This window comes from Haliaeetus albicilla, chromosome 19 (assembly GCF_947461875.1).
Source record: "Haliaeetus albicilla chromosome 19, bHalAlb1.1, whole genome shotgun sequence".
Classification (NCBI taxonomy): domain Eukaryota; kingdom Metazoa; phylum Chordata; class Aves; order Accipitriformes; family Accipitridae; genus Haliaeetus; species Haliaeetus albicilla.
The window spans coordinates 3144000-3167045 of NC_091501.1; the positions used below are offsets into that span (position 1 = coordinate 3144000).

Below are 23046 nucleotides of genomic sequence, written 5' to 3' on the forward strand. Positions count from 1 at the left end.
TGGATTTATCTGCTTTTGAGTCTTACTGTTGCTGTCACTTTCTGTGGTGGGTTTTCTTTGACGTCTCTGTCTGTTGCAGAGATGCAGAACGTTCAGAGAGCCTATTTCTATCAACACTTTCCTATTCTTCATCTAGAACCAGGTGACTGAGAAACCCGGCTGTCGTGTCATGTGTGTAATGCATCCTAGAGCTGTGCAAGAAATGCTTCCGTTAACTTCTCTTTGTCCCTTTGTTACACCTGCTTGTCTTTCTTGTTCATTTCCTCTGCTTTGTGCTAGTAGCTCCTGAAGGACTTTAAAACAAAAGCAAACTCACCTTGCAAGTGGATACAAGAAAAATATGGACATATTCAGGTGCTAAAGGTTGCTCTTGCAAGACTTGCATAGGAGCAGCTAAAAGCAAATCCCTGTCAACTGTTTGAACGTAGAGCTAGCAAGGCAGTATTTCTTGCAAGATTTGGAAGGAAGATTTCTGAGACTGTTTAAACTGAAATCCAGTTTAACCTTGATTCTAGTATTGGGATTTGACTTCAGCTGCTGATCATTTAAAAGAAAGTTAGTTTGGCAAAGGAACTTGTACTGCATGAAAAATGACTGTCAGCAACTTGTGCCTAGCAAGGCCTTTGCTGCGTGGGACTCCTTTTGGACTTGAAATGTCGACTGAGCGACAGCTTATCAGTTCTCATTTATTGTTCTTGGCTGGATCTTCTGTTGCAAGTGACTGTCCTTTTTGCTATCTTGATGTAGATTGCAGGGCTCAAGATTTTTAAGAGGATTGTTCCAGCTGCGATCTGGGACACTCTTCTGTGGATTTCCCTGTGATGTCATCTAGTAACATAACCTTCTTTTCTTTCTGATAAGACAACCTTGACCCTATTCTAACAGCTGCTCTAGAAGTGAGCAGGTCTAAACTAATATTAGCTGTAAATCAGAGTATCCTTTCTTGTTTCTTCTTTTGTTGGGGTTTCTCTTAGGTTTTTTTTTTAATCAGAAGCCCGTTGAGCACAAGTTGATGTATTTTCTGAAGTGAACATTGGGAGCCAGAGTGTAGGCATCAGCCAACCACTGAAGATAAAGTGTAGTAGCTTGAAGCCCTTACTAAAAATGCACTGGGGGTGTGGAAATTTATAGTGATACAGTTGGTTTTGGTTGGGTGGGTGAATTTTGATCTCCATGTAGAAGAGCAATGGGAAAAAGTAATGCTTTAGTTTCTTCTTGGCCCTGCTACTCTCAGATCTAGTTGGCTTCTATTGAAAAAAAGGATCTCTGGAGTCCACCCATCAAGGTGATAGCTTTATCAGTGCTTGGATGTCACTGTGGTGTAGTGGAGAAAACTGTTGGGGCAGGGAGTTCTGACTTGCTCCTAGTGGTATTGTTTATGTCTCTGTCATAGAATACTCGTACTCCAAAAATAACTCAAACAGTGGTATCTTGGGGTTTGGTTTCTATCATGCCTTTTACCATGTTTGCTCATTTTATAAGTAGATACGTCTCTTCTGATCACCGGTCATGGCAGTTCTGCCTGTAATGCAAGAGTGAAGCTGGGCTTTTTCTCTAACTGTGGCCCCTTCTGGGTCAGAGTTAACTAAAAGTTGACTCTGCTGGGCTAGCAGCTAGAACTCTTGGTTTGTTGTTTTTCATTGTAACCTAAGCAAGTAGAAGCATCTGAAACTTACTTCTAGATTGCTCTCCCAGGGCTGCCATCCAGAGCATCAGTAGAATATGTTTGGGAGTAAGTTTGACCCCATCACTCAAACTTCCTGTAGTGAGCTGTTGCTTTTTTTTCCTTCCTGCTCCTATCCCTGCACAAATTCTGTACAGGAGTCTACATCTGTGTAGAGATGAAGCAAAAAGGATCCTGCAGCTCCTTTCATTTATCCTGTTCTACCCAGATGTTCTTTGTATGTTCCAATGTTTCCTTTGTTTGTGGCAGAATTTTAACACTCTTTCTTGTGCTCTCTCTAGTTGACCGTATTGTTGGGCTGGATCAGGTAGCTGGTATGTCAGATACAGCATTGCCAGGGGCCTTTAAAACCAGGAAGGGTATGTTCCGAACAGTGGGACAACTCTATAAAGAACAGCTGGCTAAACTGATGGCTACCTTGAGGAACACCAACCCCAACTTTGTCCGTTGCATTATCCCGAACCATGAGAAAAAGGTAAAGACTGTTATAACAGCACAGCCCATGCGATCTTATGTGGGCTTCCTGGGGCACATGGCTGGGTTGCTATCTTTTGTCAGGTTTTACAAGAGATTTTAAAGAGGTCCCGTTTTCTCTGGATATCTTTTTAAGGTCATCCTAGATAACTGTATGCTTACCAAAATTTTGGAGACTGATTGTTGCAGTTTTTCTTAAAGTGGCATAAAAGCTTTCAGTTGCTTCTAACTGGAAAAGAGAGAACTGGCTGCTTTACAAAAAAGAGGGGGAGGCAAAGGGGTAAGCCTCTTTTGTAAAAGCTTTGTGGTATTTATAAAGTATACTTTTTCCGCACTAGGCTGGAAAACTAGATCCCCACTTGGTCCTCGACCAGCTTCGCTGTAATGGAGTGCTGGAGGGAATCCGTATTTGTCGTCAAGGTTTCCCCAACAGAGTTGTATTCCAGGAATTCAGACAAAGGTAAGGCCTAGAAAAGAATCTGAAGCAGCCTTTACCCTGGCAAAGTTAAGACATAAGTGCAAAAATGGATGTATTTTATTGCAACTAGATTGCCACTGTTTTCAAAGGCAGCACATCCGTCCCTTTGTATTCCCGGGCATGAAGCCTCCCAAAAGCATCTTTGACTTTCTCTACTAAGCGTGTAGTTAAGGTGAGGTGTAGAGGACCCCATCGAAGACTGCTGCTTCATGCTCTGTTGTCTAGAGATGCAACTTCTCTCTTGTAACAAGACTGTAAACTGTCAAACTCATAATGGCATAGGAATGCATTACTGATTTTCTTTTTTTGTTTGTTGTTGTTTTCAAAAACTAGTGTAACTAGTCTAATGCTTTCTCCTTTTCAGATACGAAATCTTAACTCCAAATGCAATTCCCAAAGGATTTATGGATGGAAAGCAGGCTTGCGTGTTGATGGTAAGACATCCCAGAAACTCTGCTTGAATAGAATAAAATTAATGGGCGCGGTTTGGAAATCAGAGTTGTGCATGTTAAATATATCTTGTACTCACAGACCAAAATTCCAAAGTCAAATGTTTTGTCTGAGAGGAGCGTGCAAAAAGCTTTCTCTTGGCTTCGCAGATGGAGGCTTTTGACTAGCATGAGGTTCAATAATCCTAGGCAAAGAGGATCTTTGTGTTTCCACAGATGCATACACTTTGAGATGCCAGCAGTATTCATGGAATCAAAATGCTTAGAAGCATTAACGTTATCTTTAGCACATGCTTAAAGTATGAGCTTCAACAAACTTTTTGTAATGGCCTGCTGATGACAAATGCTTTCAGTGAAGGCTCCGATGAATTTCTGCAGAATTGCCTGCTTCAAAGGGAAAGCTTTGGCTCTGCAGCTTGAAGACTAGGGCAGACTGAATTGAATTTGGCTGTGAGGGATTCCCTTTTTTTCTGTCTTAAAGGAGTATACCTTATTCCTCTTAACAAGTAGAAGTGTTGACAGCAAATTCTTTAAAGGATGGGAAAGTTGGTTGGGGTGCCTTTTTCTGACAAAGATTAGGACTGGTTAAAAATAAATAGGAAGGATCAACAGATGTGTTTCCTTTAGGAGAGGAAGAGGGCTCTTGGGACTAGGCGTATGTTCCTCACAGCATCCTTGTAGTTCTAGGTACTTGATGTGTTGTTGTATTAAACAATGCTTTTTATCATATTTTCTGTCTGCTTACCTCCATTTCATGCTGTGCTTGGCTGAGTTCCAACTCCTCTAATTGGGACAGGACTTCATTGGGAGCTAGCAACTTTGGTTGGCCTGAGTGGCTCATTGTAGGGAAGGGGTATCTTACAGCTGTGACACACAAATATGTTTTATGGTGTTTCACTTGAAGCAGTCTTTGCAGGAGATGAATTATTCTCTCTCTCATTTTAGATCAAAGCATTGGAGCTGGATTCCAACCTTTACCGAATTGGACAGAGTAAAGTGTTTTTCAGAGCTGGAGTCCTTGCTCATCTTGAGGAAGAGAGAGACCTGAAGATCACAGATGTCATTATTGGCTTCCAAGCATGCTGCAGAGGCTACCTGGCGAGAAAGTAAGGACCATATTTGTAAAGTACATTATAAGCATGTGTATTTCTCCCATTCAGGTATAAGTTTCTCTTCAAAACCAGCTGACTAGAAAGTATTTTTTGTCAGAAAGGCCATGATTTATTTGTTGTATATAACAGTTGATGGTGTTTTAGCATTTTCTGATCTCTGTAGTGCTGGACTTCTGGCACCTGCAAGAAACTCCATGTGCTACTATCCCACATACTATCAGAGCAGTAAAGTCTATTGCTCTCTATAGGAATACTATACAGCAGGCAAAGTTTTTGACAGAAGTGCTGCAAACTGCAAATGTGAAAATGAAAAGGTCTTAGTACAGTACTGATCCAGGAGGTATAGGATTTCTCTTAAGCTGTTGGGTAAGACTGCAAATGGTATGGTTTTAAAAACAAAACTAATACCTGTCAGATTGGCAGGAAAACAGACCTCTGTTTCAGATCTCCCTTTTTTGAAGTGAAAATAGTGAGGCTTTTCAGATTAGAAGATATTAGGGAAAAACTTTATTAAATAGGAAATTGAATAAAGGAAAGGATAACTACTCTTACCTGAGCAGAAAAAAACTGGAAATTTTGCTGGTTTTTTAGGAGGGAACCTTCTAAAGTAAAAATGTAGAGGTGTCTAAGAAAGGGCTTGGTGGAGAGAATTGCATGCTGCTGCGGGTTCCTTTGTCTGACCTCCTTTTACCTTGCAGAGCCTTTGCCAAGCGCCAGCAGCAGTTGACAGCCATGAAAGTGCTTCAGAGAAACTGTGCTGCCTATTTGAAACTGCGGAACTGGCAATGGTGGAGGTTGTTCACCAAGGTAATATTTTTTTTTTGGCTTTGCAATTTTGACAATTTTGTTGCAATTTGAGCTTCTCAGGTTAAACCAGAGCACAAAAGCTACTTCCTCTACAATCGGGCCGGCTTACAACTACACTTTGATTCATTTAGGCAGAGAATATCATAGCATATTTTATACCTATGCAGTATGCCTGCGTAAACCAAGTGCAAGACTATATCCAAGTAATGTTGTGGAAAAGCAGAAGTCATCTTTTAATGCTTTATGCCCAAGAAGAGTAAGAGGATTGCTTGCTTTGGTGGTATGGCACTTCAAAGAGTCACTTATTACATGTCTAGTCAGTTTAGCTAATCAAAAATTGTTAGTATGAGGATGGCTTGCCATCTCTTTCTCCAGGGCTGCAAGAGCAGAGGAAAAGCACTGAGCTCTGATCTTGCTGTTAGACTTGTAGATATTTTACATTTACAAGGACAATGAACACATGAAGAAATGGTCTTTTTTCTGAATGTATGTGATTTCTTGCTTTTTAGCCATGAGACTTTGCAGCTAAATGAGAGTTGAGAGCAGCATTTAAACTTTTCTTCTCTTTCATATGAAATGACTTCTGAGGGTTTTTGATGGGGGAACATGGAGATGGGTGGTGTTTGTTTTTTGTTTACACTGACCTACCTGTGAATTTCCCCTCTCTATGGCAACTTTTTTATTCTCCTGCTATTACTACTTAGCCCTTGAGGGTATGGAATTTACCCACCCCTTTTCTGATGCATCCCATCCTGGAGAAAAAGTTGGGCAGGCAGAAAGTGTGTTATTGGCAGAGCAGATGATACCTAGTCCTCTGTGATCCTCCCAGTGTTCATAACAAAACAATTGGTCAGTCCTTCAAATATCACACTTATCTAAAATACTGTTTTATTCAATGCTTATCCAAGTACAAGAGCATTTCTTCATGTTTTCCTTGTTTCTTATACAAGTCTCATTCCCTTGGTTTCCCTTTCAGGTGAAGCCCCTTCTGCAAGTAAGCAGACAGGAAGAGGAGATGATGGCAAAGGAAGAAGAACTGATAAAGGTCAAAGAGAAGCAGCTAGCTGCAGAAAACAGACTGAGTGAGATGGAGACCTTCCAGGCCCAGGTGAGTTTGCAAATCTCGTGTAAAAGTCATCCTCTCTCTACCTGGCCAGCTGCTTGAGAGCACCTCCTTTGCTTTATTGGTCTGACGGACAAGCTGCAGGATTCCACGTTGTTGAAATAGGTGACTTGGCTGCCATCTTGTTCAATTTCCTTTGCCCTTCTTCCCAGCTCAGTTCCTCTAGCAGGGCATTTTGTACAGTGACCACCTACTGCCCTTCTATAACCATTACGTGAAGAAAAGTCTCTTTTGGCTGAGTATTATAGCAAGCTGGTTGAATTCAGCCTTGTCATTAATGGAATCCTTTTTGTTTGGAACACAGAACGTGGCAGCAGGATTGTTTTTCTGTAGGGCTGATAATTATTTGTGTTAATTTTGCAGGGGAAAACTAGACAATCTCCCTATTTCAAATGGATGTGGTCTTGAGAAATTTGTTAAGGCTAACAATGTGGTTGCTAATAAGGCTAATATGTAGTTGCAGTGTAAAGGCTAATATGTAGTTGCAGTGTAAAGGAGTACAAACACTTAAAAACTATGTTTTGAGATTTAGCTTTTGATTAGCAGCAGGAGACTGCTGCAATGATTAAGACTAACTGGAACACAGGAGCACATAACTTCACTTAACACAGATTGCCAAGTGCTTTGGTAAACTGGAGCTTGTCTTATTTCTGGCTTTGTGTCCAATGTAGCTAATGGCAGAGAAGATGCAGCTGCAGGAACAGTTGCAAGCAGAAACTGAACTCTGTGCTGAAGCTGAGGAGATAAGAGCCCGCCTGACAGCCAAGAAACAAGAATTGGAGGAGATTTGTCATGACCTGGAAGCAAGGGTGGAGGAAGAGGAAGAACGGTGTCAACATCTGCAGGCTGAAAAGAAGAAAATGCAGCAGAACATCCAGGTAAGCTGCCTCTTGTCAGTAAAGAGGATAGTAAGAGTTAGAGTCATTCTTTTGTCTCAGCTTGGAGGGAAATGGGAGAGAGAGAGAACAACAACAAAAAGCACAGAAAAATCTATCTATGGAAATAGCAATAGAACACAGCGATTCTGGTGCTGAGCCTGAGGCCTGCAGTCAGTCATCTGGAATGAACTGTTCCATTCCTGAAGAAGAAGATGATGGCCACTTGTCAAATAATTAGACAAGTATTTGCTTAAGCCAGGTGTTTTAGGATGGTAGCATTCTTCTTTGCAAAATAGCATTGTTTATTCTGCTAGAAAACTTGTTTGTTAGAATGCAGTGTGTTGCATTAAGTCATGATAGAGATGTCACTTCTGGAAAGTACTAACAATACCTTGAAGGAAACATAAAGAAACCTTCCAAGTTCTAGTATTGCTACTGTGCTGTTACATTGGTTAGTGAGCAGCACTGACAAATGCCTTGCTTTTCTGTGCGTGTTGTGAAGGAACTAGAGGAGCAGCTGGAAGAAGAGGAAAGCGCAAGGCAGAAGTTGCAGCTAGAAAAAGTGACCACAGAGGCCAAATTGAAGAAACTGGAAGAAGATGTGATAGTTCTGGAAGATCAGAATCTCAAATTGGCTAAGGTAAGACTCCTGCAGCTTCTTAAGCAGGCTAAAGATGCACAGGTTTTTCTCCTGGAGCCACCCACCAAAGGGTGACCTTTCCCATATTACAGGGAAACTTATGAATGAATTCCATCTTGTCTTTGACATCTCTGACCTGAATTTTTTAAATTAGCCACCTGCCTATATTCTTTACATGTCAGTATCATATGATGTTTAAATAGCCTTGACTAAATAACAGTCCATGAGCAAATGTTTTGTGATAGATTGTTATGCCAAACAGTATCAAGTTATTTCATAAACAGACTTCCCATTCAGCTTTGAAAGGGCTATCAAATACAAATCTTTAAGTAACCATTTATTTGAATACTATCTGTAATCCTGAAAGGATTTCTTTTATTCCAAGTTTCCTTGTAGCAGGAGTAGGCACTCATGACATTGCCATCTTTAAGAACAGTCAACTCTGGAAAAATCTCCTGTAATTCCAGAAACTACTTTGACACTGCCTTTTTAATTCTGCAGGAAAAGAAACTGTTGGAAGACAGAATGTCAGAATTTACAACAAACCTGACAGAGGAAGAGGAGAAATCTAAGAGTTTAGCCAAACTCAAGAATAAGCATGAGGCCATGATCACAGACCTTGAAGGTGGTTTTGGTTTTGTGTTTGTGGTTTGGGTTTTTTTGGTTGTTGGTTGTTTGGTTTTTTTTTTAAAGGCAGATCCTGCAAAGGACTTGCCTGTTTAGTTTAGTTTTAGGTGGTTTCTTGTTAAAGTTTGTTGAACTTCAGTTTAATTTCTAGAGTTTTAGTCCTCTCCAGTTTCTGAGGGGTTAAAAATTAGTCTATAGTGTGTATGCTATTGATCGGTTTGATAGAGCTGTTCAGTGGGCTGGCTGAAGGTTATGTGCCTTGTCAGCTGAGCCCTTGATCTAAATAAAAATCCTCTCCAAAGCAGCAGGCCAATGGAGAAGAGAGGCTGGTTCTCTTTCTTCTCCTGCTGTGGAAGTGTCTCCACTTTTCTACTTCCAACAGCATCAATCTGTCAGGGTTAGTACTCTTTCTGATATCCTGTTGACACAAGTTCTTCAGAGTTCAAGCTAGAGGCACTTCATCTGGAGACCGCCCAGGTTAACGTAGCAGGAGACAGCCTATTTAGTTTCAGTAAAGGGAGAACAGACCTTGTGTTCAGCATCACTTAGTGAGTGGTTATGCCTGTGTGGTGCGGATGTTGGGAAAGACTGGCATTGTGCTGGCACTGTTTACTACAGTGAAAGAGGGGAAGGAGGTTTGGCTATAAAATGAGGGAAAGGGAAATTGCCCAGGTATGTTTTGATGGCAAAATATGGGGGCAGTTGCATGTATAGGTCCTGACAGAATAATGCACTCCAGCTACGGTTTGGCCAGTTGTATTATTAGGAAAGAAAGTATTGCTTAAATAGCTTTATTTTCTCTGCTCGTACAACGTTCTTTGAGTATGTGTCGTTTGTGTAACTTAATGTGTCCCCATCTCCATCAGAACGTCTGCGACGTGAAGAAAAGCAGAGGCAAGAATTGGAAAAGACTCGTCGAAAGCTTGAAGGGGACTCCAGTGATCTGCATGACCAGATTGCTGAGCTGCAGGCTCAGATTGCAGAACTGAAAATGCAGCTGGCCAAGAAGGAAGAGGAGCTGCAGGCAGCCTTAGCTAGGTGAGAACCTGACCCTGCAGGGTTCAGGGACCACCAGGTTGGGAAGTATTTCTTGTCTCATGTCACTTTGGAATAGGGACTAAATGGAATCTGTGGCTATTATATTTCAGCCTGTGAACTGTTAAGATCCATGTCCTCGGCATCAGAGTTTGTTGGCTGCTGCTCACTGCCACATTCTCTGTACAGAGCTAGACTATGAATGTAATGTGCACTGCACGTGTTTCACTGGAGCAGTAAGAATTCAGAGGGGGTTCAAAAGTAGTGGCAACACACTGCCTCTCTGGTAGTTGCTACATTCGTCTATTCAGTAAAGTGTCCAATTTCCAATGTAAAATGGTGCTTTCTCTTCTGCTTTCTTCTGTTGTCAGTCTCTCTCTGTCCCCTTCTTTAAGGTAAGTAATCGTGCTCTCTCAAGTACTGAGAAATAGAACTTAGAATTTGTAGATGATGTATGGATCAAAGTTTGAATGTAATATTGTAGAGCTGACCAATACCAGCTTTTTTCTTGATTATTCTTAGTAAGACAGGTGGTTTTAATTTACATACAGTTTAAATCTGGCTCTGACCAGAACCCTATGTTGAACACAGGGTGGAAGAAGAGGCAGCTCAGAAGAACATGGCCCTGAAAAAGATCAGGGAACTCGAATCCCAGATCACTGAGCTGCAGGAAGACCTGGAGTCAGAGAGAGCATTCAGGAATAAAGCTGAAAAACAGAAGCGGGATCTGGGAGAAGAGCTGGAAGCATTGAAAACGGAGCTAGAAGACACGCTAGATTCTACAGCTGCTCAGCAAGAGCTCAGGTAACTCCAGCATGTAGATGTGTTGTCTTACTTGGTTTTGGTTTTGACTTTTAATAAGTGCTGCCTCATCCAGTCTCTTACCAAAGCAAGTCTTTGCCTTTATCAGGGTAGGCTGGTTAGCAGCCTCAGTGACTACAGAAGGAGGTAGTGTGCAAGCTGTAGTCAAGACTGCATTACCTGCATTTCTGATGTAAGAAAGTTAATTTGCTCCCAAACCATAGTGTTAGTGATACCCCTGAAACATTCATACTTTCAGGCTTTTCCTTCTTAGGCTGAAAGTAATGCTGCCAGCTTGAACTTAAGAAGGGTGCAATGCTAAGTTCTAACTTTGACAAGTGTCTTTGTAGCTCAAAGGGCTGAACAGACCTTGGCATTTTCCTGCATTAGAAATGCTGTTGGTGGTTATACACATCTGTTTGATTCTTTCCTTGGCATCTAAATGGACTTTGTGAATTTTGCAGGTCAAAGAGAGAACAAGAAGTAACGGTTTTGAAGAAGACCCTTGAAGATGAGGCAAAGACTCATGAGGCTCAAATCCAAGAGATGAGGCAGAAACATTCACAAGCTATTGAAGAGCTAGCAGAGCAGTTAGAACAAACCAAACGGGTATGTGGAACAGAAAACACAAGGCCAAAGCAGTCAACCTCCCTGAAATGATAGCTGCTCTATGACAATATCTTAAAGCTGCAGAAGAAGATGAAGTATTCATGATACTAGGCTTCTGATACATGTGCTCTTCTTCTTCTCTTGGTAGATCATTTTTCACTATGAAGCATATGTGAAGTTGTTTTAAATAGTTGCATTAATTCTTTTTTCCCCATCAGGCATGTTATACTGCATAGCCAAGACATTCTTTTCACTGCTAGCACTTGTTGACTTGTACAACCTTTAATTTGGAAATCTGATGGTGCAAGACTATCTCCTGTATTGTCATCTTCTCTGATTGTTACATTGTCTCCTGCTTATCAGTGACAAGCTGTCAAATTGTTTTTTCTGAGTAAGCAGTCTACAACTTATCTGCTACACGTGCAACATTAGCTTGCTTGTTCGGGGGGTCGGGGGGGAGTACTCGGTGGAAGGATCCTGCCATATCTAAAGTCTGAGGGGTTTTGCCGTTTTGTTTTTTTTTCCCTCAGGTGAAAGCAAATCTTGAAAAAGCAAAACAAGCTCTGGAAAGTGAGAGGGCTGAACTATCCAATGAGGTGAAGGTTCTTCTGCAGGGTAAAGGGGATGCTGAGCACAAGCGGAAAAAAATAGATGCTCAGCTCCAAGAACTGCAGGTGAAATTTACAGAAGGTGAGAGAGTGAAGACTGAACTGGCTGAGAAGGTTAACAAATTGCAGGTGAGTGGCACAGGTTTTCCTTAGCTTCTGATTCAGCCCAGGGCTAGAGAGAAAAGGTTGTAGGATGGTACCTCCCCATAGCTAGTTCAAAAATCTTGTTCCTCCTGAGGATGAAGTTCCTACAAAAAGCAAATCCATAGTTTGCTTCCCAAGGACTATGCATACTCCTTAACTCACTGCCAGGGCAGGACATTTGGATTGATGTCGCTTCTCATGAGCAGCCCTGAGAAGGTGAAATAACCAGTTGCCATTTGAGTTTTGAAGCCTTAAAGTATCAGCATGTCTGCTCCCCTTCAGCATGCAGCAGTTTGTACAGTACAGTTCTGTAAACATTCAGCTGCTTGTGGACCTGAAATGGCACAAACAGACTGATGATTGTGTAACTAATTTGGAAGACAGTGTCTTGATGCTTTGTAATGTGGTTGATGGTGATGAGGGGTGGCTCAAGGGTGATGTGGAAATTTAGGGTTTTCTTCTCCTTTCTTCAAGGGAACAACAAATCCCTTTGACTCACGTGGAGCATTGTCTTCTGCCGTCTCTTTTATGGAGGGTTGTCATTAGAAGTTGGGCATTGCTGGTGTGTGCAGTATCTTTTGGAGTGTGAAAATGTAATTTTAAGACTCTAGATATAGTCCTGAAGCAGATAGTATAAAATAGAAGAGAGTTAGTTTAATAGAAGCTTTTAAAATTCTTGTCAGGCTGTCTAAAATCTCATATAGGCCTTGAAAATACCAAAACAACCAAAACCAGAAGGCTGTTGCAACAGAGGTGATCCCAAGTAAAAATCTGTTTTCAACTTCTTGTATTTCATCCCTGGGACTTTGGAAATGATGCATTCATTCCTGTGAGAGATTATACACATGCTTTACTGTTGAGAGGTGCCTCCGTTTTCACTTTTGGGTCTCGGAACTGCTCGCCTGTTCCTGGCTTTGTTTTTGCTGATGCATTTAATAATTGATGCTCTGATCTCTCCTTCAGGTCGAGTTGGACAATGTCACAGGTCTTTTGAACCAGTCTGACAGCAAATCAATCAAATTAGCAAAGGACTTCTCTGCTCTGGAATCACAGCTTCAGGATACGCAGGTGAGAGCTTTGGAAGCCAAGGCAGCTGTGTGTGGTGCAGCCAGTGTCCATTACAAATTCTAAAGTGAGAAATCACTCTGGACACCATTAAATACTGGATATACAACACTTCAAAGGATTGGATCTGGCTGGTTTTTGCTAAGGGGTTATATTGCATGGTATTCAGAGCATTTCTGCAGAAACAAGCTGTTTATCTTCCTTCCGCTTCCTCAGTATGTGAAACATATGTAACTTTCCCTGTCTTAGATTTAGAAATCCTCCTTTATCACCTTTCTGCTAGAGAGCTCCTTAATGCTAGAACTGCACTGGAATGCTAAGTTCTTTTTTGAGATCTTCATAGTCAATATTTGATAGGGGTTTTGTTTGTGTGTGTGTGCCTGTGTCTGTGGTTTCTGGCAAATTTGTAAAGTTAAGCAGAAAATTTTATTTCCCAGTGCATGTTGGGGAAGTGATAGATTCAAATAATTTGGTATTTTCTCAGGAAAAAATCATGCTTAGTGTTATTCTTTGGGATAAAACAACCATTTACAGTTAATAGAATATAAGTCTTTTGGTAAAGCATGGAGTACCAAGCAGAAGGTTGGAAGGCAAAGAAAGGAAGAGCATGCCAAACCTCAGATACTGAGTAACCTTAAACAGTCATTGATGTTCTGTCTACTTATTCCTGTTTTTAAAAAACAGATTCAAAGGTAGTGCACTATACAAAAAATTACGCACTAGTTTGAAGACTGGTCTTACTAGTCTCTACAGATCCTTCAGCTCAAGCACTCACAGCATAAGTCAATAAATGCTGTTGATAAATGACCAGTGTCTTACAATTCTGCTAAGACTAACGTTGTTTTTGATCATGCTAAATCACTTTAGCCTGTTGTCGGTTTCTTTGATACTTGAATATGAGAAAGTCATGTAGCAGAGTACAGTCACGCTATTGTTGGGAAAGGTTTTAATGCTTTGTGTGCTACTCAGAGGGCTCCAGAAAGGACTGTGCATGGCTTGTGTAGTAAAGTAGTATACTTTAATCATTAGAGTGCACAAGAGAATAGGACCCTTCTGAATATTTTGTTTCTATACTGACTATCTGGAAGACAATTATTTAAATTCTGGCTTTGGTTGTCTTATCTGTGAAATAAGTTGCATACTTAAACTCAACTTCAAAAGTACTCATTCTGGAGAGAGTGGGTGAGGATTGTGAGCCTTTAAAGCCAAGGAGCAGTGCTGAATTCCACTGGGCTGTTTGCTTTATAGGAGCTGCTGCAGGAGGAGACCCGCCTAAAACTGAGCCTCAGCACTAAGCTGAAGCAAATGGAGGATGAGAAGAACAGTTTCAAAGAGCAACTGGAAGAAGAAGAGGAGACAAAGAGAAACCTGGAGAAACAGATCTCTATTCTTCAGCAACAGGTACAAAATCTGCATCCTGTAAACCAATGACTTTTGAGAGGAAGCATAAACGTAGGTCTGTCTTGAAGGAAGTAAAATCTAAATGCAGAATTGACTTCTAGTAGCAGAACCCTTCCTGGGAAAGGGTGATCCTGCTGATTTGGATGAGAGGGGAGATGAAGAGGTCTCTGATGATAATCATATGAACTGCTTGTAGATTTCTATCCAGGAATCCCTTTGGGAATTCAGTCCTACAGTATTATTTGAGGGGGGAGTAGTACCTTCAGAAATGAGCAGACTTATTTCCTCAACTTCTGGTACTGTATAGTGTTATCTGTGGTGTGGCTTCATGTGCTATCTTTTCTCTCCTTCAGGCAATAGACGCAAAGAAGAAGATGGATGATGGTCTGGGCTGCCTTGAGTCAGCAGAGGAAGCCAGGAAGAAGCTGCAGAAGGACTTGGAGGGCTTGAGCCAGCGTTATGAAGAGAAGACAGCTGCGTATGACAAGCTGGAAAAAACGAAGACCCGCCTGCAGCAAGAGTTGGATGACCTCGCTGTGGACCTCGATCATCAGCGGCAGATTGTTTCCAACCTAGAGAAGAAGCAGAAGAAGTTTGATCAGGTACGACTTCAGTCACTGGGCATTCAGTAGGTGTATCTTATCATAGCATCATAGAATGGTTTGGGTTGGAAGGCACCTTAAAGATCACCTAGTTCCAACCACCCCTGCCATGGGCAGGGACACCTTCCACTAGACCATGTTGCTCAAAGCCCCATCCAACCTGCCCTTGTTGACGGGTCTGCTTTAAGAATACCTAAGCAATGCTACTTGGAGAATGCATATTATTTCTGAACTAAGGCATAGCACATAGAGTGGAGAAATAAGCTTTCATAGAAGTAAATTAATACTGTTCCATGCATAAAAAGTTTAGCGATGCTCCTTTTCCCAAAGGGATAACATTTATATCAAGACCAAGTTCAAAGGTGTTTGCAGATCATCTTTGAGGGAAGGTTGGAAAGAATAGATTGGAGGCCTAGAGAATCAGAAGTTTGTTCGTTTGGGGTCAGCACAGTTATTAAAGGTGGGGTGGCATGCTTCATTCATTGAAGCTGCATTTTCTTGGTTCCTTCTATCCATGGCAGAACACTATCAAGAAGGCAGTAAAGAAAAAATGCATGTTTACCTTGTTAGAAATTTGTCAGTAATGTCTCAGAATACTGATGCTGTGCTTTTGTAGCTATTGGCAGAGGAGAAGAACATCTCTGCCAAGTATGCAGAAGAACGGGACCATGCTGAGGCAGAAGCCCGTGAGAAGGAGACCAAGGCCCTCTCCCTGGCCAGAGCCCTGGAAGAGGCCATAGAGCAGAAAGCTGAGCTGGAACGAATCAATAAGCAGTTCCGCACAGAGATGGAAGACCTGATGAGTTCAAAGGATGATGTTGGGAAAAGTGTAAGTATGAAGTTGAAGTATCTGGGCAGGAAATGTCACACAGGTGATACTGTTAGTTTAATACTGCAAAAAGCTTATGCTAGTGTGAACACAGAGGGATGTAGTAGAGAACACTGCACACATTGTGAGTTTTTGAATGTTATGTTTGTATTACATTAGTAGGTGGGAAAGATGGGTTGGAAGAGCTTGGAAATGACCCAAATGAGGTAGTGGCAAACTGAAAATTAACTGGTATCATTGTGGCAAAGATGAAGGTACGATGTGAGCCTGATATGTAAAACACAGGGATTAGCCAGGCAGTGGAAGACAGTAACCCCAATATTTCAAGACAAAAAATGTTATGATAAGCAGGAAGGAAAAAAAAAAATAATCAGAGGCTAAAAAGTATTTTCTTGAATTCTGTCAGAACCAGAGGTGTCCAGCTCTGATAAGTCTGCAGTAGGTCAGGACTGGGCTAACAGATGCTTTTCTTTTTCTCCCCACCACCACACATACATGACCAGAACTAATAGGTAATTATGATTCATACTGGCAGCTTGCAGGTATGCGAGCAGCTGGATTTGAGGGGTATCTCTGCCCTAATACAGGGGACAGATTCAGTGTGTTGTATCCCATCTCATGTGAGTGGCTGTTCTTAGACTTTTTTGCTCTTAGGATAGGTGAAATTGTCTGCACTCTTTGAGGAAACCTCATGTGTGGTACTGTGCTGTAGGTCCATGAGCTGGAGAAGGCTAAGCGAGCCCTGGAGCAGCAGGTGGAGGAGATGAAGACACAGCTGGAAGAGCTGGAAGATGAACTGCAGGCCACAGAGGATGCCAAACTGCGTCTAGAAGTGAACCAACAGGCCATGAAGGCACAGTTTGACCGTGATCTCCAGGGACGTGATGAACAGAATGAAGAGAAGAAGAAACAGCTGATTAGACAAGTAAGAATTGCTCTGTAAATCTTGAAAGTGTTCCGTACACAGAAGCACTTGTGTCCAAAGATGGTTAGACAGACACTGCCAATCCACAGATTCTTGTTAATGGTAACTCTTCAGGCAGCGCTGCAAAGCTGTGAGAGACTTTCCCCCTTGTGTGCATAATTGTTCAAACAGCCTTTGGCTATCAAAGGAACCCATGTAGCTTTATTAGTGAGGAATGTTAGCCCCATCCCCCTGCCAGGAAGAATGAAAACAAGTCACATGCTTGCACTTCTGTACAGTTTGAAAGGGGGATGCAAAAAGCGGCTGTTGGGAAATCAAGGAGCTGAAATGCTGATGCCTGTATTTCTCCATACAGGTGCGAGAGATGGAGGTGGAATTGGAAGATGAACGAAAACAGCGCTCCATTGCTGTAGCTGCCAGGAAGAAGCTAGAGATGGACCTGAAGGATTTGGAAAGCCATATAGACACTGCTAACAAGAATCGTGAAGAAGCCATCAAGCAGCTCCGCAAACTGCAGGTGAGACACTGCAACTGTCAGTGTAGAGCATTTACCCAGGGAAATGGGATACAAGATTTCACCTCATGAGAACCATGCTTCACTGTCACAAGAGCAGCAGAACCTTGTAGCAATTTACTGCAAAAGATTTATTGACATTTCAGATATCCTTCTAACCCTGCTCTGCCTGTTTAACTCCCTGGGAGACAAGCTGTAGGGGAAGTCCACTCTAGTGCTTTGCCTCATGTCAGTGGTTTGGAAAGTATTACGGAGCTGCAACGCTAGAGGGACTTAAATATCACTTAGGCCTTCTCCTGCCCCAAGACAGGTCTGTTACGCCTTTGTAATTTCTACAGGTATTTGTCTGATCTGTTTGTAGGAAAACCTCCAAATTGTCCCTAGGCTGTCCATTCCATTGCTTCACTAGAAAGCTTCCTGTACCCTCCCTTCCCCCCTCTTTTTTCCTGCAATTTAAGCGTTCCTGTTTCCTTCAATTACTATTTCTCTGTGTTACTTATGAAATGGGAAAAGGATGGTTCCTCTTCTTTTGAGCAACCTTTTTGGTAGCTGAAGATTAATGAATCCGTATTTCCATATTCCCTCTCCGTGCTTCCTGTAAGATAAACAAACCCAATTTGTTAATGTGGACGCTCTGAAATTCATCCTTTTTTGTTCTCCCTTTTCAGGCACAAATGAAGGATTACATGCGGGAACTGGAGGACACACGTACTTCCAGAGAAGAGATCTTGGCACAGGCCAAAGAAAATGAGAAGAAGTTGAAGAGCATGGAAGCAGAGATGATCCAATTGCAGGAGGTAATGGAATATGCATGCAAGTCGAGGGTTTGTTCATTTTCTTTGGCCAAGAACAAAGTGTAGCAGTCTAAGCTGGAGTGGTTATTTCCTTTCTTTTGTACTTTTTGCTCTGCTTAAATACAAATTCCACTTCACACAGAATTTGGCCCTTTCTTAACAGCTATAGGAGTGTGCAAAACAAAGGAAGCTGTGGGGTGGGAGGGGAGCAGACCATGTCTTATAATTAAGTCTGGATCTAGCTAGAGACCGTACCACCCATTACCAGTAACTACTTTTTCCTATGCTGCATTAATTGGTAGCTTCCCATTGGATCACTGACCGTCTCGTTTTCATTCCAGGAACTTGCAGCTGCTGAGCGTGCCAAGCGCCAGGCCCAGCAAGAAAGGGATGAGCTGGCTGATGAGATTGCCAACAACAGTGGTAAAGGGTGAGTAATGTTCCCTGTCTAAGGGTGGAGGAGCTGGTTTGAGAAAATACTTTGCAGGCTGTTATTTTTATATAGACTGCAGCATGCCCTCTATCCTCTCTGCTCCTGAAAGACTGAGCTTATTTTGTAAAATGAGAAGTGGCAAGTTTTCTCCAAGGCATTAATGCCACCAACACTACCTTAATGCTTCTGTGTCCTATAGAGCACTGGCCATGGAGGAAAAGAGACGCCTGGAGGCCCGGATAGCTCAGCTGGAGGAAGAGTTAGAAGAAGAACAGGGCAACACAGAGATAATCAATGACCGGCTCAAGAAGGCCAATCTTCAGGTACCTGTTCAGGCTGCATGTGCCAGTAGGGGCTCTCTAGTCTGTAAATTGTCAGACTGCACTCTGAGTAATGCCAGCTGCTGCTTTGTGTACAGCACAGGCCCTCAGAAGTCCATAGGTGCAAGCAAGATGAAACACCTGAATACAGGTGGGCAGTCAGAGCTCATGTTAACTCACTGGTTTTGATCATTTAAATCATTGGGTAGCTGGAACAATCTCCCAAGTTTATAGAAAAGGGACTGAGAGGCTGGGTTTTTTCTGTATTAAGGGATTATGAGAAAGATGATCTGTAGCATGCTGCTCCAACTTGGCATGCTGAACAGTGCCACAGTATGTTTGGAAAATGACTTTTCTCCCAGTTCTATGCTTCTTCAAATGGACTAACCATATGGAATTTGTTAGGCTGCTATAGAAACCATGATCTTAATCTGCCTGTTCTCTGCCATATTTTATCTGCCTGACTTTGAGAGTCAGGCATGTTGTTTTCTTAGCGCTCCAAAGCCAAGGAGCTAGGCTGATGGTTTTCCAAACAGTTTTTCACTCTGGTGGATGAGAGCATAGTTCTTTCCTTGGTTGACTGTCAGCCAGAGCCCTGGCTTGGAATTGGACTGAGTTCTTGCCCTTTCACCCTTGAAAGTCAGTATTTTTGAGCTGCTGCTTTGTAGTGGAAGTAGACAGACAGCAAATAAATGATAAATTAGTAAAACACACGTTTTGGATCCACTTGCCTCAGGATTTTTGTAATTCACTAAGACTGATAATGACTGTGTTATGTGCCAAATCGTGGCCTTCACCCCAGAGAGCACTGTACATGATTGGCAAATTTAGGCCTAAGAGGAGGTTGATAAACCTGTTATTCAAGGAATTACTTTGAAAATCTGCGTAAACTTCAGATATTTTGATAAGTACCCTGCCTACAGACAGCTCCCTCTGCATCAGAGTTATTCCAGGTATTCGGCTCACCCTGAGGGTCCTTCTTCTTTGCGTGTCAGCATGTGTCTGAGAAATAAATGGGCCTTTCAGGCTGGAGCGCTCGATATGCTGAGTACTTCTTCTCTCTGCAGATTGATCAGATGAATGCCGACCTGAATGCTGAGCGTAGCAATGCGCAGAAGAATGAGAACGCTCGCCAGCAGATGGAGCGCCAGAACAAGGAGCTTAAGCTTAAACTGCAGGAGATGGAGAGTGCAGTAAAGTCCAAGTACAAGGCTACCATCACGGCCTTGGAAGCAAAGATAGCACAGCTGGAAGAGCAGTTGGACATGGAGACAAAGTATGTCCTAGTAGAAACTCCATCTGTTTTATGAGCCTCCACCCACTCTGGCATTTTAAGCTCTTTGAACAAATTCTGATTTGTCTGAGTGAGGGCTTCATCCTAGATATACTGGGTAGTACAGCAGTAAGATCTTGGCAAACCTTCCTTGTTTTTCACTGTAGAGACTTCTAGCTTCTTCCAGACTTAACCACCCTTAAAACTGCAGCTGTAATACACTTGCTGCCCCTCTGTAGCTGCAAGAAGGGTCGTATCTGTATGACATCAGTGCCTTTTGGCTATTTCTGTGAAACATTGCCACCCATCCCCTTTTTACTAAATTAGGAGGACTTTTGCCATCTTCATTGTTTCTAACTTGCCCGAGTCAGGTCATCTTGTTGGGGACAACAGGAGATAAGTTCTTGTCTGAGCATCACTGTATTTCTGTGTAGGGAGCGCCAGGCTGCCAGCAAGCAGGTGCGCCGTGCCGAGAAGAAGCTGAAAGATATCTTGCTGCAGGTGGATGACGAGAGGCGTAATGCTGAGCAATTCAAAGATCAGGTGCGTATAGTTACCTGCAGCATCGGTGAGTCTTCTGGTGGGAGGATTTCCCTTCTATGACCAAGGCATCATCTGCATGTAGGAGGGCTCTAGCATTAACCTTCCTATGGATTTCTCTTCTTTTCCCTGACTGTGATAATTACAAGATGATACAGATGAAAATGTAATGCTTTTAAGGAAAAGCTTGGAGCTGTCAAGTCCTAGGAAGCTCCCTTCAGAAAGGGAAGAGGGGGCTTTGGAAACTCTGCTTTTTGCTGCTCTAACTACTGTGCTGTAACTCTGGGGAAACACTGATCTTTTTTTTTTTTTTTTTTCCTTCTTTCCTTCTGTTTTTTCCCCCCTCCATACACGCTCAGGCGGACAAGGCAAACATGCGCTTGAAGCAGCTGAAACGCCAGCTTGAGGAAGCAGAAGAGGAGGCCCAACGAGCCAACGCATCCCGTAGGAAGCTCCAGCGTGAGCTGGAGGATGCCACTGAAACAGCTGATGCAATGAATAGAGAAGTCAGCTCCCTGAAGAGCAAACTCAGGTAAGGCAGAGCAATTTTGTGCAATACCTTGGCAGCCAGTCCAGCATAGTCTTGCTGTAACTGCCCCCAGTAAACGGCGTGGCCAGGTACTTCCTTACCTCTTTCCAGAGCCTGCCCTGTTTGGTGAGTTCAGTGAAACCTTGTGTTGCTGACGTACTGTCTGTCCTTCCCTAGGCGTGGGGACCTGCCGTTTGTCGTCACACGTCGAATTGTCAGGAAGGGTGCGGGAGAGTGCTCTGATGAGGAAGTGGACGGCAAGGCAGATGCTGGTGATGCCAAAGCTACTGAATAAGTCCTCCCATTTGACCCAGGTTACATGTGATGGAGTGACCCATCCACCCTCCCCTCTTCCATTGGACTTTCAGCAAACCCTCTCCTCCTAAATTGGCTGGGGATCTGCAGAGCAAGCCCAGCTCTGTGTATCTGGAGCCATCGGGCATCTGTGTTCCTAGTTTCCTCCTCTTTCCAGTTTCCTAATCCTCTTTGTATTTAATGCCAAAGAGTCGGGGCTCTGAAATCTGACCAGCAGTTTGGCCACTACAAAGGCCTGTAGAACTGTCCGTGCCATGTCTGCTGGTGACTCCTTACACAGTTTGGAGGGAGTGGGGTTAGGGAAAGATTATTTTTGCTGTAAATCTCCTTTTGTCTTTGATTCTAGCTGCAGGGAAGCTCCTTCCTGTATTCTTTCCCCTCCCTCTTTGTTTGCTTTCGGCAATCATGTTCAGTGACCTCAGACTTCTGCCTCTTTTAATCTGCCCACCCACATGGTTTGGGAGCAGTTTCAGGAAAAATGGTGTGCTTTGGCCATGGCAATTTGCCCTTTCTTCTTTCACATGTTTCCAGGGAGGGGTGAAGAGGGAAGCTCCTCTCGGGACCAGTTACCTGGAGGACTTGCCAAAGTTGTCTTTTTTTTTTCTTCTCATTTTTACTGTCCGGACAGATCTCTGAAGTGCAATGATGTCCTGTTAGTGTCTCTGCCTCTGAGCGGTTTCATCTAAGGTAGCGTGGACCAGTAGTTAATGACAGGCTGGGGAAGCAGAACAATGTCCTTGTGCTTGTCTGAGAATCTCTGGGGGACCAAATATATTTAATGGTAATAGACAGAATCTAGGGGAATTTAATAGGGTAGTGGGCAGAGGGTGGGGATAAGGGGAGGGAAATCCCTCTTTTATTGACATGTCCAAGCCTCTTGCACCTGCTCTGTAACCAAGGGTTGGGATTAGTTATTGTGCACCATTGACTAAGAGTATATTAAAAACCCTTTAATCTGCACAGATATATGTAAGGCCTTTGTATCTCTCGTAATAAGTAATTAAGAAAAAAAATAAAGGTCTTTATCACTGCCTTTCTATTGGGACCATGGTTATATATAGATAGTCTTTACTTTTCTACACCGTACACTGGTTGCTGGATTTACCTGTATTCTTAACCATATTGTATATGCTGCATTTAGACCTACTTATGAGCGAAGTAAAAATAATTAAATATGAAGCACCATACTGTATGCCTGAAGCGCTCTAAATGCAGGAGCCTCATGTCCCAATTGCTGTCACAAAAAAATTTAATTTTTTTTTTTTTTATATATAATAAAAGTGCCTTAGCATGTGCCTCAGCTGTGTGTCACCACTACAGTCAGTAATGGTTTACTGGTGCTCCACTGATGTTACCAATAAAGATTATCCATGTGCTGCAGTCTGTGTGCGTGTGTTGCCGTTCCCTCCTTCCCTAGGTGCAGCGAGGACCATACGCGTCGCCTCCAAAACCAGCGGCTGCGGTGTCAGAGCATCGGCCTGTCCCGTCAGCAGCGCTGCAGACCTCCCCTGATGCTGAGCGACTCTCTGTAGCTGAAATCGGGCGTTATGGTACCTTTGGCGTATCACCAAGGCAGCTGGCAGTGGCCAACATCGGGGATTTTGGAGGACGATAATGCACCTTGTTTGCGTGCTCTCAGAGAGTTAGCTGTTCAAAACACGAGGCTGTGAATTTGAGCCAAGCTAGTTCTGTTCTTGGCCTGAAGATGGTATTTCTGAGTCTGTAACTAACAACTGTGCAAACAAATGCTCTTCTTCGCTTTATTTCCAGTCTCTGGAGTCACCGGAAGGTAAGGTTAGTGGAGGAGGTGATAGATAAGTCGAGAAGTCTGTTTTATCACTGGATTGGCAAAACTGCTTTTCACTCATCTTCCAGCTTGTCCTCAGAAAATCTACTTTTTGTTATGTTTCTGCTATAAATTGAATAAGGAACTCGTGTCTGTATTCGTCTTCTGGTCTGCAGCCCCTTAAACTGCCCCAGGTGCTTGTGTGCTCTGGTGCTCCAGCCATGGCATAAAAAGCCGGAGTGTGACACCAG

General features: G+C 42.8%; 1 protein-coding gene across 2 annotated transcripts in view; it reads left to right on the forward strand.

Annotated features, from left to right (window-relative positions):
* Positions 1-22389, forward strand: part of MYH9 (myosin heavy chain 9) — a 72345-nt gene extending 49956 nt beyond the window's left edge. For both annotated transcript variants that reach the window (XM_069807334.1, XM_069807335.1), the window contains exons 16-41: positions 1966-2159; positions 2497-2618; positions 3001-3070; positions 4031-4191; positions 4896-5004; positions 5981-6112; positions 6799-7005; positions 7508-7645; positions 8147-8270; positions 9139-9310; positions 9899-10111; positions 10573-10717; positions 11248-11454; positions 12433-12537; positions 13783-13935; positions 14289-14537; positions 15154-15366; positions 16079-16291; positions 16647-16808; positions 17474-17602; positions 17941-18029; positions 18232-18355; positions 19420-19628; positions 20060-20168; positions 20525-20697; positions 20872-22389. In XM_069807334.1, coding sequence (XP_069663435.1) covers positions 1966-2159; positions 2497-2618; positions 3001-3070; positions 4031-4191; positions 4896-5004; positions 5981-6112; positions 6799-7005; positions 7508-7645; positions 8147-8270; positions 9139-9310; positions 9899-10111; positions 10573-10717; positions 11248-11454; positions 12433-12537; positions 13783-13935; positions 14289-14537; positions 15154-15366; positions 16079-16291; positions 16647-16808; positions 17474-17602; positions 17941-18029; positions 18232-18355; positions 19420-19628; positions 20060-20168; positions 20525-20697; positions 20872-20989 — 4040 coding nt within the window. In that variant the 3' untranslated portion in view covers positions 20990-22389. The remainder of the gene's footprint in view (positions 1-1965; positions 2160-2496; positions 2619-3000; positions 3071-4030; positions 4192-4895; positions 5005-5980; positions 6113-6798; positions 7006-7507; positions 7646-8146; positions 8271-9138; positions 9311-9898; positions 10112-10572; positions 10718-11247; positions 11455-12432; positions 12538-13782; positions 13936-14288; positions 14538-15153; positions 15367-16078; positions 16292-16646; positions 16809-17473; positions 17603-17940; positions 18030-18231; positions 18356-19419; positions 19629-20059; positions 20169-20524; positions 20698-20871) is intronic.
* Positions 22390-23046: the final 657 nt, after the last annotated feature.